We start from the raw sequence: 15000 nt of genomic DNA on the forward strand, positions 1-15000 counted from the left end.
TCTCACCAAGGCCCTGTACAACTGCAGCAGAACCTCCCTGCTCCTATACTCAAATCCTCTAGTAGGGTTGCCAACTTCCTCGCTCCCAAATAAGGGACAAAGGGTGACGTCACCCAGCCAGCGGCCACGTGCTCCCGCTCCACCAATGGCGGCACTCCCAAACAAAGATACTAGAGGAGCAAGATGGTCCACTCTGTCAAAATCGCCTATACTGAAGTGTGGTGAGCAAAGGAGCCATTTTAGTAAGCAAAACCCGCCATTCGTTATGCCTCTCGCAGTGTAATCAGTGTTTTGGGGAACAGTATGTGTGATGACACCATGGGGCCCTGGCCCATATTTGGGAGCAAAGATACTAGAGGAGCAAGATAGACCACTACGACCCTAAAAACCGTAGCGCGTCACGGCGGCCATTTTAGTAGGCAGAAACTTGCAGAAACATTTAAAAAGAAAAATAACAAAAACCTGTGAATTGATAGATGAGATATATTCTGCATTTTAATGGTGTCATCACACGTACTGTTCCCCCAAAACACTGATTAAACCGCGAGAGGCAGAGCGAACGGCGGGTTTTGCTTACTAAAATGGCGGACGTCATGCCCCTTTGCGCACCACACTTCAGTATAGGCGGTTTCGATGGAGTGGTCCATCTTGCTCCTCTAGTATCTTTGTTTGGGAGTGAGGAAGAGTTGGCAACCCGATCCGCAGCCAACAATGGGACCATTGTGGGCTCCACCTTACCTTCGTCATCGGTATCCGGCCCGGATTTGTTCTGCACCTCCTTGTTAAGTTTAAGCAGCGAAAGAAAAACTGCAGATGCTGGTTTACACCAAAGATAGACACGAAATGCTGGAGTAACTCAGCGGGTCGGGCAGCATCTCTGGAGAGGAGGACTGGGTGACGTTTCGGGTCGAGACCCTTCTTCAGACTGAAGAATTTTGAGTCAATCCTTTTTACTTTAATCTAGTTTTGGAGATACAACATGGAAACAGGCCCTTCGGCCCACCCAGTCCCTGCACACTAACACCATCCTATGCAGACTGGGGACAGTTTAAAATGTTCGCCAAAGCCAATTAACCAACAAACCTGTACGTCTTTGGAGTGTGGGAGGAAACCGGAGATCTCGGAGAAAACCCACACAGGTCACGGGGAGAACGTACAAACTCCGTACAGACGGCGCCCGTAGTCGGGATCGAACCCGGGTCTCCGGCGCTGCATTCGCTGTAAGGCGGCAACTCTACCGCCGCGCCACCGTGACCGCGTTTGATATTGAGGGATATTTGTTTGACTTGTACTGTGGCGCGGGGTTTTGTTCTGAATCACGTTGTATTGTACATGTTATTGTGAATAATTGAATAAATTCCTTTTGGAATGGGTGACGTCTCGGGTCGAGACCCTGCTTCCAGCCTGAACGTCACCCATTCCTTCTCTCCAGAGATGCTGCCTGACCTGCTGAGTTACTCTAGCATCTTGTGTCAGTCTTCAGTGAATCTAACGCCTTGTGTTTTTCTGTGGGTGCTAGCAGACTGACGGCTCGGGAGAGGTGGAGACTGAGCGTCCGATGGGCTTGTTGGCCGGGCATGCCTACTCCATCGTAGATGCGGACAGGGTGAGCTGAGTTTAGTTGAGTTTAGAGATAAAGCTGGAGTAACTCAGCTGTATCACTGCGCCGCCCAGCGATCCCCGCACATTAACACTATCCTACACACACTCATTTTTACATTTACCACGCCACTTAAACTGTGTGTGGGAAGCAACCGAAGATGTTAGATAGAGCTCTTAATGATAGAATTCACTGGCACAGAAGGCAGTGGAGGCTAATTCTCTGAATGCATTCAAGACAGAGCTAGATAGAGCTCTTAAGGATAGCGGAGTCAGGGGGTATGGGGAGAAGGCAGGAACGTGGTACTGATTGAGAATGATCAGCCATGATCACATTGAATGGCGGTGCTGGCTCGTAGGGCTGAATGGCCTCCTCCTGCTGCACCTGTTGTCTATTGTCTATTATCCCCCACGAGAAAACCCGCGCAGGTCACGGGGAGAACGTACAAACTCCGTACAGACGGCGCCCGTAGTCGGGATGGAACCCGGATCTCCGGCGCTGCATTCGCTGTAAGGCGGCAACTCTACCGCTGCGCCACCGTGAGAGTTTGGTGCCGGGCTGGGGATGGGTGAACTGCCCGAAGTAAAACTCCAATGTCAAGTCAAGTCAAGTCAAGTTTATGTGTCACCTACATATATGCACAAGACGGGCAGTGAAATGAAAGTGGCCACGCCTGCGGATTGTGCTAAACTACAAAACAGAACAGAGAAGAAAATAAATTACACACAAAAAATATATTAATACAGTAAATTAAATGAGTCCCTGGTGATATGAGAGTTAACAGTCCTGATGGCCTGTGGGAAGAAACTCCGTCTCATCCTCTCCGTTTTCACAGCGTGACAGCGGAGGTGTTTGCCTGACCCTAGCAGCTGGAACAGTCCGTTGCTGGGGTGGTAGGGGTCCCCCATAATGTTGCTGGCTCTGGATCTGAACCTCGGGTTCTCTCAGACCTTCGTGGGGCTGGATCAGTGGATGTTAATTAAACTGTCCGATTCACCTTCACCCCTATGCGGGTGTCAGACTTTGCCTGTGACTTTAGACTTGGGAGATACAGCCCGGAAACAGGCCCTTCGGCCCACCGGGTCCGCGCCGACCAGCGATCCCCGCACACTAACACTATCCCACACACACTGGGGACAATTTTTACATTTACACCAAGCCAATTAACCTACAAACCTGCACGTCTTTGGAGTGTGGGGGGAAACGGAAGATCTCGGAGAAAACCCACGGGGGGGACGTACAAACTCCGTACAGACGGCGCCCGCAGTGGGGATCGAACCCGGGTCTCCGGCGCTGTGAGGCAGCAGCTCTACCCGCCGCGCCACCGCGGCGTGCCGGTCGCTGGGATCCTTTGGCGCCGCTGCTCTAGAGCGGCCACCGTGAGCCTGCCATGGCATGCGTGACTCCCTGCTCTTCACGCCCCCAACCCTCACTCACTCGATCACTTCCTCCCCTGCAGGTCAGGCTGCCGAAATCCTCAGTGAGACTCTTCCGACTGAGAAACCCGTGGGGCCGCAAGGAATACAGCGGGCCTTGGAGTGACAGGTAACCGCAGGGCCTCTTACAGTGTCTCCGTTTATTGTCACGTGTACCGAGCGAGGTACAGTGAAAAGCTTTATTGCGTGCTAACCAGCCAGTGTACAGATACATGACAAGGGAGTTTATTTCACAAAATGCTGGAGTAACTCAGCAGGTCAGGCAGCATCTCAGGAGAGAAGGAATGGGTGTCGTTCCTAGAAGGGTCTCGACCTGAAACGTCACCCATTCCTTCTCTCCTGAGATGCTGCCTGACCCGCTGAGTTACTCCAGCATTTTGTGAAATAAATACCTTCGATTTGTACCAGCATCTGCAGTTATTTTCTTACACCACGTGATAAGGGAATAACGTTTAGTGCAAGGTCGATCCAGCAAAGTCCGATCAAGGATAGTCCGAGTAGGAAAATAACTGCAGATGCTGGTACAAATCGAAGGTATCACAAAATGATGGAGTAACTCAGCAGGTCAGGCAGCATCTCTGGAGGGAAGGAATTCCTTCTCTCTGGAGATGCTGCCTGACCTGCTGAGTTACTCCAGCATTAAGGATAGTCCGAGGGTCACCAAAGAGGTAGATGATAGTTCAGGACTGCTCTCTGGTTGTGGTGGGATGGTTCAGTTGCCTGATAACAGCCGGGAAGAAACTGCCCCTGAATCTGGAGGTGTGCGTTTTCACGCTTCTGTACCTCTTGCCCGATGGGAGAGGGGAGAAGAGGGAGTGGCCGGGGTGAGACTGGTCCTTGATGATGCTGCTGGCCTTGCCGAGGCAGCGTGAGGTGTAGATGGAGTCAATGGAAGGGAGGTTGTTTTGTGTGATGGATCTTCTCCAGGTAGTGTAATTCTCCAGGAATATTGGGCATGGATATTGGGAAGTCGTTACATCACATCCCAGTCCCTCTTACACGTGTCCCTGAAGGGTCTCGACCCGTCTCCACAGATGCCGCCTGTCCGGCTGAGTTACTCCAGCATTTTGTGCCCATCCCTGCCAACACAGAGTAGACACAGAGTCAAGATCCCTCCTCTCTCCCCCCATCAACGTCTGCCAGCCACCCTTCCAGGTGAGACTGAGTTCAGTTTAGTTTAGAGATACAGCAAGGAAACAGGCCCTTCGGCCCACCGAGTCCGTGCCGACCAGCGATCCCCGCGCATTAGTACTATCCCACACACACACACACACACACACACACACACACACACACACACACACACACACACACACACACTGGGGACAATTTACAATTTTATCAAAGCCAATTAACCTACAAACCTGTACGTCAAGTCAAGTCAATTTTATTTGTATAGCACATTTAAAAACAACCCACGTTGACCAAAGTGCTGTACATCAGTTCAGGTACTAAGAACGAACATACAGTAGCACACAAACATAACAGCACATACATAAACAGTTCACAGCGCCCCCTCAGAGGGCCTCAAACGCTAGGGAGTAGAAGTAGATTTTGAGCCTGGACTTAAAGGAGTGGATGGAGGGGGCAGTTCTGATGGGGAGAGGGATGCTGTTCCACAGTCTAGGAGCTGCAACCGCAAAAGCGCGGTCACCCCTGAGCTTAAGCCTAGACCGCGGGATAGTGAGTAGCCCCAAGTCGGCCGACCTGAGGGACCTGGAGATAGAGTGGTGGGTTAGAAGATTTTTGATATAGAGAGGGGGGGGGGGGGGGGGCAAGCCCATTGGAGAGGGGGAGGAAACTGAAGATCTCGGAGAAAACCCCCGGGGAGAACGTACAAACTCCGTACAGGCAGCTGCCCCGTAGTCGGGATGGAACCCGGGTCTCTGGCGCTGGGAGGCAGCAACTCTACCGCTGCGCCACCGTGCCGCACGTCTCTCTACCTTCACCGTTCCATCTTCTCTTTCCAGGTCGCCCACGTGGAACGAGGTGAGCCAGGAGGAGAAGGTCAGACTGAAGCTGAAGTTCAGTGAGGAGGGTGAATTCTGGTGAGTCATTTCACTCGCAAGCCTGGCTCCAACCCGGAGACTCGCCCAAAGACTTCACGTCTGCACTGGGGCACGCGATAGGTGAAGCAGTCCGTTGTGCTTCAATGTGTTTGTCGGTCAGAATTCTCCATGCTCATAGAAACAGAGAAAAATAGGTGCAGGAGGAGGCCATTCGGCCCTTCGAGCCAGCACCACCATTCAATTGAGAGGCAGAGCGAACGGCGGCTTTTGCCTACTAAAATGGCAGACGTTACGCTCCTTTGCGTACTACACCTCAGTATAGGCGGTTTTGACGGAGTGGTTCATTTTTCTCCTCTAGTATCTCTGTGGCTGATCGTCCACAATCAGTACCAAAGATACTAGAGGAGCAAGATAGACCACTCGACCCTAAAAACCGCAGTACGTCACGGCGGCCATTTTAGTAGGCAGAAACTTGCAGAAACATTTTAAAAGAAAAATAACAAAAATCTGTGAGTTGATAGATGAGATATATTCTGCATTTTAATGGTATCATCACACATACTGTTCCCCCAAAACACTGATTGCACTGCGAGAGGCAGAGCGAACGGCGGGTTTTGCCTACTAAAATGGCGGACGTTACACTCCTTTGCGTACTACACTTCAGTATAGGCGATTTTAACGGAGTGGTTCATCTTGCTCCTCTGGTATCTCTGATCAGTACCCCGTTCCTGCTTTTTCCCCCTTGATTCCTTTAGCCCTGAGAGCTCTATCTAACTCTCTCTTGAATACATCCAGTGAATTGGCCTCCACTGCCTTCTGTGGCAGAGAATTCCACAGATTCACAACCCTCTGGGTGAAAAAGTTTTTCCTCATCTCAGTCCTAAATGGCCGACCCCTTATTCTTAAACTGTGTGGCCCCTGGTTCTGGACTCCCCCAACATCGGGAACATTTTTCCTGCATCTAGCCTGTCCAATCCCTGAAGAATTTTATATGTTTCTATAAGGATGAGGGGGGATCTTATTGAAACATATAAGATAATTAGGGGATTGGACACATTAGAGGCAGGAAACATGTTCCCAATGTTGGGGGAGTCCAGAACAAGGGGCCACAGTTTAAGAATAAGGGGTAGGCCATTTAGAACGGAGATGAGGAAGAACTTTTTCAGTCAGAGAGTGGTGAAGGTGTGGAATTCTCTGCCTCAGAAGGCAGTGGAGGCCAGTTCGTTGGATGTTTTCAAGAGAGAGCTGGATAGAGCTCTTAAGGATAGCGGTGTGAGGGGGTATGGGGAGAAGGCAGGAACGGGGTACTGATTGAGAGTGATCAGCCTGAATGATCGCATTGAATGGCGGTGCTGGCTCGAAGGGCTGAATGGCCTACTCCTGCACCTATTGTCTATTGTCTATTGTCTAAGATCCCCTCTCATCCTTCTAAATTCCAGCGAATACAAGCCCAGTCGACCCATTCTTTCATCGTATGTCAATCTCGAACGCCTAAGGGGAAGGGAGGTGAATACAGAAGTGTAGTCAACGACTTTGTTAGGTGGTGTGGGCTGAATCACCTGCAGCTCAACACCAACAAGTCTACGGAGTTGGTGGTGGGGTTTAGGAGAGGAGGAACACCCTGTCCTTTGTCTCCATCAATGGTGTGGGTGTGCAGTTTACCAGGGAGTACAAATACCGCATTAATCAAACTGATCTCCCGGTGGCTGAGCACTTCAACTCCCCCTCCCACTCCCAGTCTGACCTTTCTGTCATGGGCCTCCTCCAGTGCCATAGTGAGTCCCACCGGAAATTGGAGGAACAGCACCTCATATTTCGCTTGGGCAGCTTGCAGCCCAGCGGTATGAACATCGACTTCTCCAACTTGAGATAGTTCCTCTGTCCCTCTCTTCCCCTCCTCCTCCCAGATCTCCCTCTATCTTCCTGTCTCCACCTATATCCTTCCTTTGTCCCGCCCCCCCGACATCAGTCTGAAGAAGGGTCTCGACCCGAAACGTCGCCCATTCCTTCTCTCCCGAGACGCTGCCCGACCCGCTGAGTTACTCCAGCATTTTGTGAATAAAGACCTTCGATTTGTACCAGCATCTGCAGTTATCTTCTTATAGTACAAATACCTGGGAGCGTACCTGGACAGTAATCTGGACTGGTCCAGGAACGCTGAGGCCCTGTACAAGAAGGGCCAGAGCCGACTGTACTGTTTGAGAAGGCTCTGCTCCTTCAACATCTGCAGTGAGATGCTGCATATGTTCTACCAATGGGTGATAACCAGTGCCATCTTCTTCGCTGTCGTGTGCCGGGGCAGCAGGGCGAAGGCCCCGGACGCCAACAGGATCAACAAGCTCATCAGGAAGGACGGCTCCGTCCTGGGGGTGGGGTTGGATTCACTGGAGGGGGTCTTGGAGGGGAGGACGCCCCTCAAACTGCAGAGCATCCTGGACAATACAGCTCACCCCCTCCATGACACACCGGTCAACCTGAGGGGCACCTTCAGCAACAGACTGGTCCCACCGAGATGCAGCACAGAACGAACGCCACAGGAGATACTTCTTCCCTGGGGCTATCAAACCGTACAACTCCTCCCCCTTCAGTCGTGGGGTAAGACTGAGACTGACCCCCCCCCCCCACCCCAATCTTTGAACATCCCCAATCCTGGACTTTCCAATGGTCACTTTAATTTCATGTGTTTTGTGTTTTCATACCGTGACGTATTGTATCGGGACGTGTCCTATCATATCATATCATATCATCATATATATACAGCCGGAAACAGGCCTTTTCGGCCCACCAAGTCCGTGCCGCCCAGCGATCCCCGTACACTAACACTATCCTACACCCACTAGGGACAATTTTTACATTTACCCAGACAATTAACCTACATACCTGTACGTCTTTGGAGTGTGGGAGGAAACCGAAGATCTCGGAGGAAACCCACGCAGGTCACGGGGAGAACGTACAAACTCCTTACAGTGCAGCACCCGTAGTCAGGATCGAACCTGAGTCTCCGGCGCTGCATTCGCTGTAAAGCAGCAACTCTACCGCTGCGCTACCGTGCCGCCCTCTATCATATCATATAACAACTACAGCATGGAAACAGGCCTGTCCGGCCCTACCAGTCCACGCCGACCATTCTCCCTGACCTAGTCTCATCTACCTGCACTCAGACCATAACCCTCCAATCCCCTCCTATCCATATACCTATCCAATTTACTCTTAAATAATAAAATCGAGCCAGCCTCCACCACTTCCACCGGAAGCCCATTCCATACAGCCACAACCCTCTGAGTAAAGAAGTTCCCCCTCAAGTTACCCCTAAACCTTTGTCCCTCAATTCTGAAGCTATGTCCCCTTGTTGGAATCTTCCCCACTCTCAAAGGGAAAAGCCTACCCACGTCAACTCTGTCCGTCCCTCTCAAAATTTTAAAAACCTCTATCAAGTCCCCCCTCAACCTTCTACGCTCCAAAGAATAAAGACCCAACCTGTTCAACCTCTCTCTGTAGCCTAAGTGCTGAAACCCAGGCAACATTCTAGTAAATCTCCTCTGTACCCTCTCCATTTTGTCGACAACCTTCCTATAATTTGGCGACCAGAACTGCACACCATACTCCAGATTCGGCCTCACCAATGCCCTGTACAATTTCAACATTACGTCCCAACTTCTATACTCGATGCTCTGATTTATAAAGGCAAGCATACCATGACATGTTATATCATGACGTATCATATCATGACATGTAGTGACACATGGTGACGTGATGCTTCGTGCCGTGACCTCTCCCCCCCCCCCCCCCCCCCTCCTGCAGGATTCCAGCCAACATACTGGTGGAGCAGTTCAGCGACGTGGAGCTGTGTAGCATCGGCCCCATGTGTGAACACAGCAGCGACTGTGTGTGGGGCATCACCAACCACGAGGGCATGTGGATGGCCGGAGTCAGTGCCGGCGGCAACCTCGGCCATGGTACGGACAGGCGGTGGGGGGAGGGGGAGGGGAGAGGGGGGCGGTGGTGGGGGGGGAGTGGGCGGTGGTGGGGGGGAGGGGGCGGTGTTGGGGGGGAGGGGGGGGGCGGTGGTGGGGAGGAGGGGGGCGGTCGGAGGAGCGGAGGGGGGGGGGGGGGGTCGGTGATGAGGGGGCGTGGGCGGTGATGAGGGGGAGGGGGGGGCGTAGGTAAGAGAGGAGGGGAGAGCGCCAGAGACCCGGGTTCGATCCTGACTACGGGTGCTGTCTGTGCGGAGTTTGTACGTTCTCCCCGTGACCTGTGTGGGTTTATTCCGGGTGCTCCGGTTTCCTCCCACACTCCAAAGACGTGCAGGGTTGTACTAACCTGTTTGTAGTAACCTGTAAACAAATTTACAATTTGCATTGGGTATAATTGTAAATTGTCCCTCTTGCGTAGGGTAGTGCTAGTATGCGGGGATCGCTGGTCGGTGGGCCGAAGGGCCTGTTTCCGTGCTGTCTCTCTAAACCAAAGTAAAGTAAAGACAGGGATAAAGCGAGAATGCTGTGCTGTGTGTGTGTCACATGGAGCCCTTGTCTGGCGCTGAACCTTCTGGCTAATTATTTTAGACTGTAGACTTTAGAGATACAGCATGGAAACAGGCCCTTCGGCCCACCGAGTCCATGCTGACAGTGCTACATTACACTCGCACTATCCCACACACACACACTAGGGGCAATTTTCTAATTTACGGAAGCCAATTAACCTACAAAGCTGTACGTCTTTGGAGTGTGGGAGGAAACCGGAGCGCCCGGAGTCTGGGGTTGCTGTCCTTGGAACAATGATGGAGGGAGGGAGATGGGAGGTTCGATTCCCGAGAGTTCTGATTTACGAACACGTTGAGTGTTGGGGAGGGGGAGGGGGGAGGGGGGAGGGGGGAGGGGGGGGGTCGAATGAGGCGTACAAAGTAATGAGGGGGCCATGGATAGGGCAGAGAAAGGGAGATCGTTCCCCTGTAACAAGATTCCCAAAACTAGAGAGCATGGAGTTAGGGTCATAGAGTCGTGGAGTGATACAGTGTGGAGACAGGCCCAACTTGCCCACACCGGCCAACAGTGTCCCAGCTATACCAGTCCCACCTGCCCCGCGGGAGAGCGTGCAAACTCCGTACAGACGGCGCCCGTGGTCGGGATCGAACCCGGGTCTCCGGCGCTGCATTCGCTGTAAGGCAGCAACTCTACCGCTGCGCCACCGTGCCAGCCTGTAGGGATGGTTGGTTCATTGAGGGGTTGAGCAGAGTGCCCGGACCAGTCACTAACGCTGCTGCCCCTCCCCCCCCCACCCCATGCATGTCCCCCCCATGCATGCCCCCCCCCATGCATGCCCCCCCCCCAGATACGTTCTCCCGGAACCCGCAGTACCGGCTGCAGCTGCTGGAGGAGGACAAGGATTCGAACGGGGGTGAGCCCGCATGCACCATCGCCGTGCAGCTGCTGCAGAAAGACGGCCGCAGGATCGGCTCCGAGCACCTGTACATCTCATTCCACATCTTCGCAGTGAGTGACACACGCGTGCACACTCACACACGCGCGCACACACACACACACACACACGCACACACACGCACACACACACACACACACACACACGCCCACTCACAAACAGGCACACACGCACACACACGCAAATTCACACTCACACGCACGCACACACACACACGCACGCACACACACACGCCCACTCACAAACAGGCACACACAGATGCACACGCACACACACGCAAACTCACACACTCACACGCACGCCTGCATGCATGTGCACACGCACACACACCCACACATGCACACACATGCTCACACACACGCACATGCACACACGCACGTGCACACACGCATGTGCACACTCACACACACACCAACACACACACGCTCGCACGCACACGCACACACACACTCTCTCGCACATGCTCACTCTCACATATCCATGCACTCGCGCGCACACTGACGCACACACTCACTCACGCACACTCACACTCATGCACACATACTCACTCTTGCACAAATGCACATATATATGATGTGTGTATATGTGCGTATGTGTTCACAAGTTTAGGTAAGAGGTGTGCTGTGTGTGTATATGTGTATATGCGTGTGTTATATGTGTGTGTGTGTGTGTGCACGAGTGTGTATATTCGTGTGTGTGTATATGCGTGTGTGTATGCGTGTGTGTATGCGCGTGTATATGTGTGTGTTATGTGTGTGTGTATGCGCGCGTGTGTATGCACGCGTGTGTATATTCGTGTGAGTATATCCGTGTGTGTATATGCTTGTGTATGTATATTCATGTGTGTGTATATGCGTGTGCATGTATATGCGTGTGTGCATGCGCGTGTATATGTGTGTGTTATGTGTGTGTGTATGCGCGCATGGGTATGCATGTATGTGTGTGCGCGTGTGTGTGTGTGCGTATGTACATGCGTGTGTGTATACGTGTGTGTGTGTATATACTGTATGTTACCAGGTTCTAACCTGTTGCTCTTTCTATTCCAGGTGCCTAAGTGGGTGAGTATGCAGTAACATACACGTATACACACGCATAACACAACCCCCCCCTCGCCAACCCCCCCCTCGACCCCCACCCTCGGCCACCCCTCCCCACATCCCCCTGGGTAAACCGCCCCCTTGACCCGTCCCACACACCCCTGCTCCCATTCGCAGTCTACAGACTCCTCCTGTCCAAATTTAAATCCCTTTTAAATCTTCCCTGAAACTTCACCTAAAACCTCTGCCCTTTGCTTCTTGATTCCCCTGCTCTGGGTGGAAGACTTTGCATTGCCCCTCGTTGCAACTTTTCTCTAATGGCTCTTGTCGGTACCATTGAGGAACCATTTTCTCTCCATTTCCATCTCAAATTCGTTCCAAGTTGTAAAGACTTAAATCGGTTTTCTCCAACAGACAAGAGCCACTCACCCGATCGATTCCCCTCGTGATCTTGAACACCTCTCACCCGATCGATTCCCCTCGTGATCTTGAACACCTCTCACCCGATCGATTCCCCTCGTGATCTTGAACACCTCTCACCCGATCGATTCCCCTCGTGATCTTGAACACCTCTCACCCGATCGATTCCCCTCGTGATCTTGAACACCTCTCACCCGATCGATTCCCCTCGTGATCTTGAACACCTCTCACCCGATCGATTCCCCTCGTGATCTTGAATACCTCTCACCCGATCGATTCCCCTCGTGATCTTGAACACCTCTCACCCGATCGATTCCCCTCGTGATCTTGTACACCTCCATAAGATCGCCCCTCATCCTCCTGCGCTCCAAGGAATAAACCCCTATCCTGCCCCAACCTCTCCCATCCCTCAGTCCCTCGAGTCCTGGCAGCGCCCTCAAGTTGCCGACAATGTTTTTTTAGTTTAGAGACACAGCGCAGAAACAAGCCCTTCGGCCCACCATGTCCACACCGACCAGCGATCCCCATACACTTGCACTATCCTACACACCCGGGACAATTCACAAGTTTACCGAAGACAATTAACCTACAAACCTGCGCGTCTTTGGAGTGTGGGTGGAAGCTGGGGCACCCTGGGAAAGCCCAAGAGGTCACGGGGAGAACGTACAAACTCCGTGCAGACAGCACTCGTGGTCGGGATCGAACCCGGGTCTCCGGCGCTGTGAGGCAGCAACTCTACCGCTGCGCCACCGCATGTAAATGGGTGGCATGAAGGGCCGAAGGGCCTGTGTGTACTCTCCCGTTCAGTCACACCTTCACGATTCGGTGGCGCGGCGGTAGAGTTGCTGCCTCACAGCGCCGGAGACCCCAGGTTCGATCCTGACCACGTGTGCTGTCTGCACGGAGTTTGTACGTTCCCCCCCGCGACTTTGAGATCTCCGGTTTCCTCCCACACTCCAACGACGTACAGGTTTGTAGGTTAATTGGCTCGGTGTAAATCGAAGATACTAGAGGAACAAGATAGACCACTCGACCCTAAAAACCGTAGTACGTCACGGCGGCCATTTTAGTCGGCAGAAACTTGCAGAAACATTTAAAAAGAAAAATAACCAAAATCTGTGAATTGATCGATGAGATATATTCTGCATTTGAATGGTATCATCACACATACTGTTCCCCCAAAACACTGATTACACTGCGAGAGGCAGAGCGAACGGTGGGTTTTGCTTACTAAAATGGCGGCCGTTACGCTCCTTTGCGTACTACACTTCAGTAGAGGCGATTTCGACAGAGTGGTCCATCTTGCTCCTCTAGTATCTTTGGCGCAAGTGTAAATTTGTCCCCAGTGTGTGTGTGTGTGTGTAGGGTGGTGTCAGTGCGCGGGGATCGCCAGTCGGCGCGGGCACGGTGGCGCGGTGAGCCTGTTTCCGCGCCGTATCCCTAAACGAGACGATTCTCCTGTCAAGCACGAGGGCCGCGCGGCTCCCTTCGGCCGGAAGTTTTTCCAGAAGACCCGGGCGGTGTTCGAGTCGGGCACGTACACCAACTCGCGGTCGGTCTCGCGACGCATGCAGCTGCCGGCGGGTCAGTACGTCATCGTGCCCAGCACCTACAGCCAGGACGAGGAGAGAGGCTTCTTCCTCCGCATCTTCGCCCAGAAGAACAACCTGTCCAGGTAACGGGGGCCGCTGGAGATCGCCGGGACTGGGGGGGAGGGGACCTTCTAGAAAGATCAGTCTGAAGAAGGGTCTCGACCCGAAAACGTCACCCATTCCTTCTCTCCTGAGATGCTGCCTGACCCGCTGAGTTACTCCTGCACTTTGTGAATAAATACCTTCGATTTTGGCATTCATAGCGAGGGGATTTGAGTATATCATATCATATCATATCATATATATACAGCCGGAAACAGGCCTTTTCGGCCCTCCAAGTCCGCGCCGCCCAGCGATCCCCGCACATTAACACTATCCTACACCCACTAGGGACAATTTTTACATTTACCCAGCCAATTAACCTACATACCTGTACGTCTTTGGAGTGTGGGAGGAAACCGAAGATCTCGGAGAAAACCCACGCAGGTCACGGGGAGAACGTACAAACTCCTTACAGTGCAGCACCCGTAGTCAGGATCGAACCTGAGTCTCCGGCGCTGCATTCGCTGTAAAGCAGCAACTCTACCGCTGCGCCACCGTGCCAGGAGCAGGGAGGTTCTGCTGCAGTTGTACAGGGCCTTGGTGAGACCACACCTGGAGTATTGCGTACAGTTTTGGTCTCCTAATCTGAGGAAAGACATTCTTGCCATAGAGGGAGTACAGAGAAGGTTCACCAGATTGATTCCTGGGATGGCAGGACTTTCATATGAAGAAAGACTGGATAGACTCGGCTTGTACTCGCCGGAATTTAGAAGATTGAGGGGGGGATCTTATAGAAAGTTACAAAATTCTTAAGGGGTTGGACAGGCTAGATGCAGGAAGATTGTTCCCGATGTTGGGGAAGTCCAGAACAAGGGGTCACAGTTTAAGGATAAGGGGGAAGTCTTTTAGGACCGAGATGAGAAAGTTTTTTTTCACACAGAGAGTGGTGAATTTGTGGAATTCTCTGCCACAGAAGGTAGTTGAGGCCAGTTCATTGGCTATATTTAAGAGGGAGTTAGATGTGGCCCTTGTGGCTAAAGGGATCAGGGGGTATGGAGAGAAGGCAGGTATAGGTTACTGAACTGGATGATCAGCCATGATCATATTGAATGGCGGTGGGTACAGGCTCGAAGTGCCGAATAGAAACATAGAAAATAGGTGCAGGAGTAGGCCATTCGGCCCTTCAAGCCTGCACCGCCATTCAATATGATCATGGCTGATCATCCAACTCAGTAACCTGTATCTGCCTTCTCTCCATACCCCCTGATCCCTCTAACTCCCTCTTAAATATAGCTGGGTGACGTTTCGGGTCGAGACCCTTCTTCAGACTGAAGAAGGAACTTAAGAATATTTGTTTTACTATGGTATAAATGTAAATAGTCCCTAGTGTGTGTATGATAGTGTTAGTGTGTGGGGATCGCTGGTCAG

The 15000-nt window shown here is 52.3% G+C and overlaps 1 protein-coding gene across 1 annotated transcript in view; it reads left to right on the forward strand.

Moving 5' to 3' along the window:
- LOC144611739 (calpain-9-like) overlaps positions 1-15000 on the forward strand; it is a gene marked incomplete at its 3' end in the record, with an annotated part of 57013 nt that overhangs the window by 28491 nt on the left and 13522 nt on the right. Inside the window, 7 exon segments of the mRNA XM_078430972.1 lie at positions 1520-1606; positions 3060-3145; positions 5007-5084; positions 8847-9001; positions 10374-10534; positions 11528-11539; positions 13405-13613. Of these exon segments, the coding sequence (XP_078287098.1) occupies positions 1520-1606; positions 3060-3145; positions 5007-5084; positions 8847-9001; positions 10374-10534; positions 11528-11539; positions 13405-13613 (788 nt within the window).

This window comes from Rhinoraja longicauda, chromosome 41 (assembly GCF_053455715.1).
Source record: "Rhinoraja longicauda isolate Sanriku21f chromosome 41, sRhiLon1.1, whole genome shotgun sequence".
Lineage (NCBI taxonomy): Eukaryota > Metazoa > Chordata > Chondrichthyes > Rajiformes > Arhynchobatidae > Rhinoraja > Rhinoraja longicauda.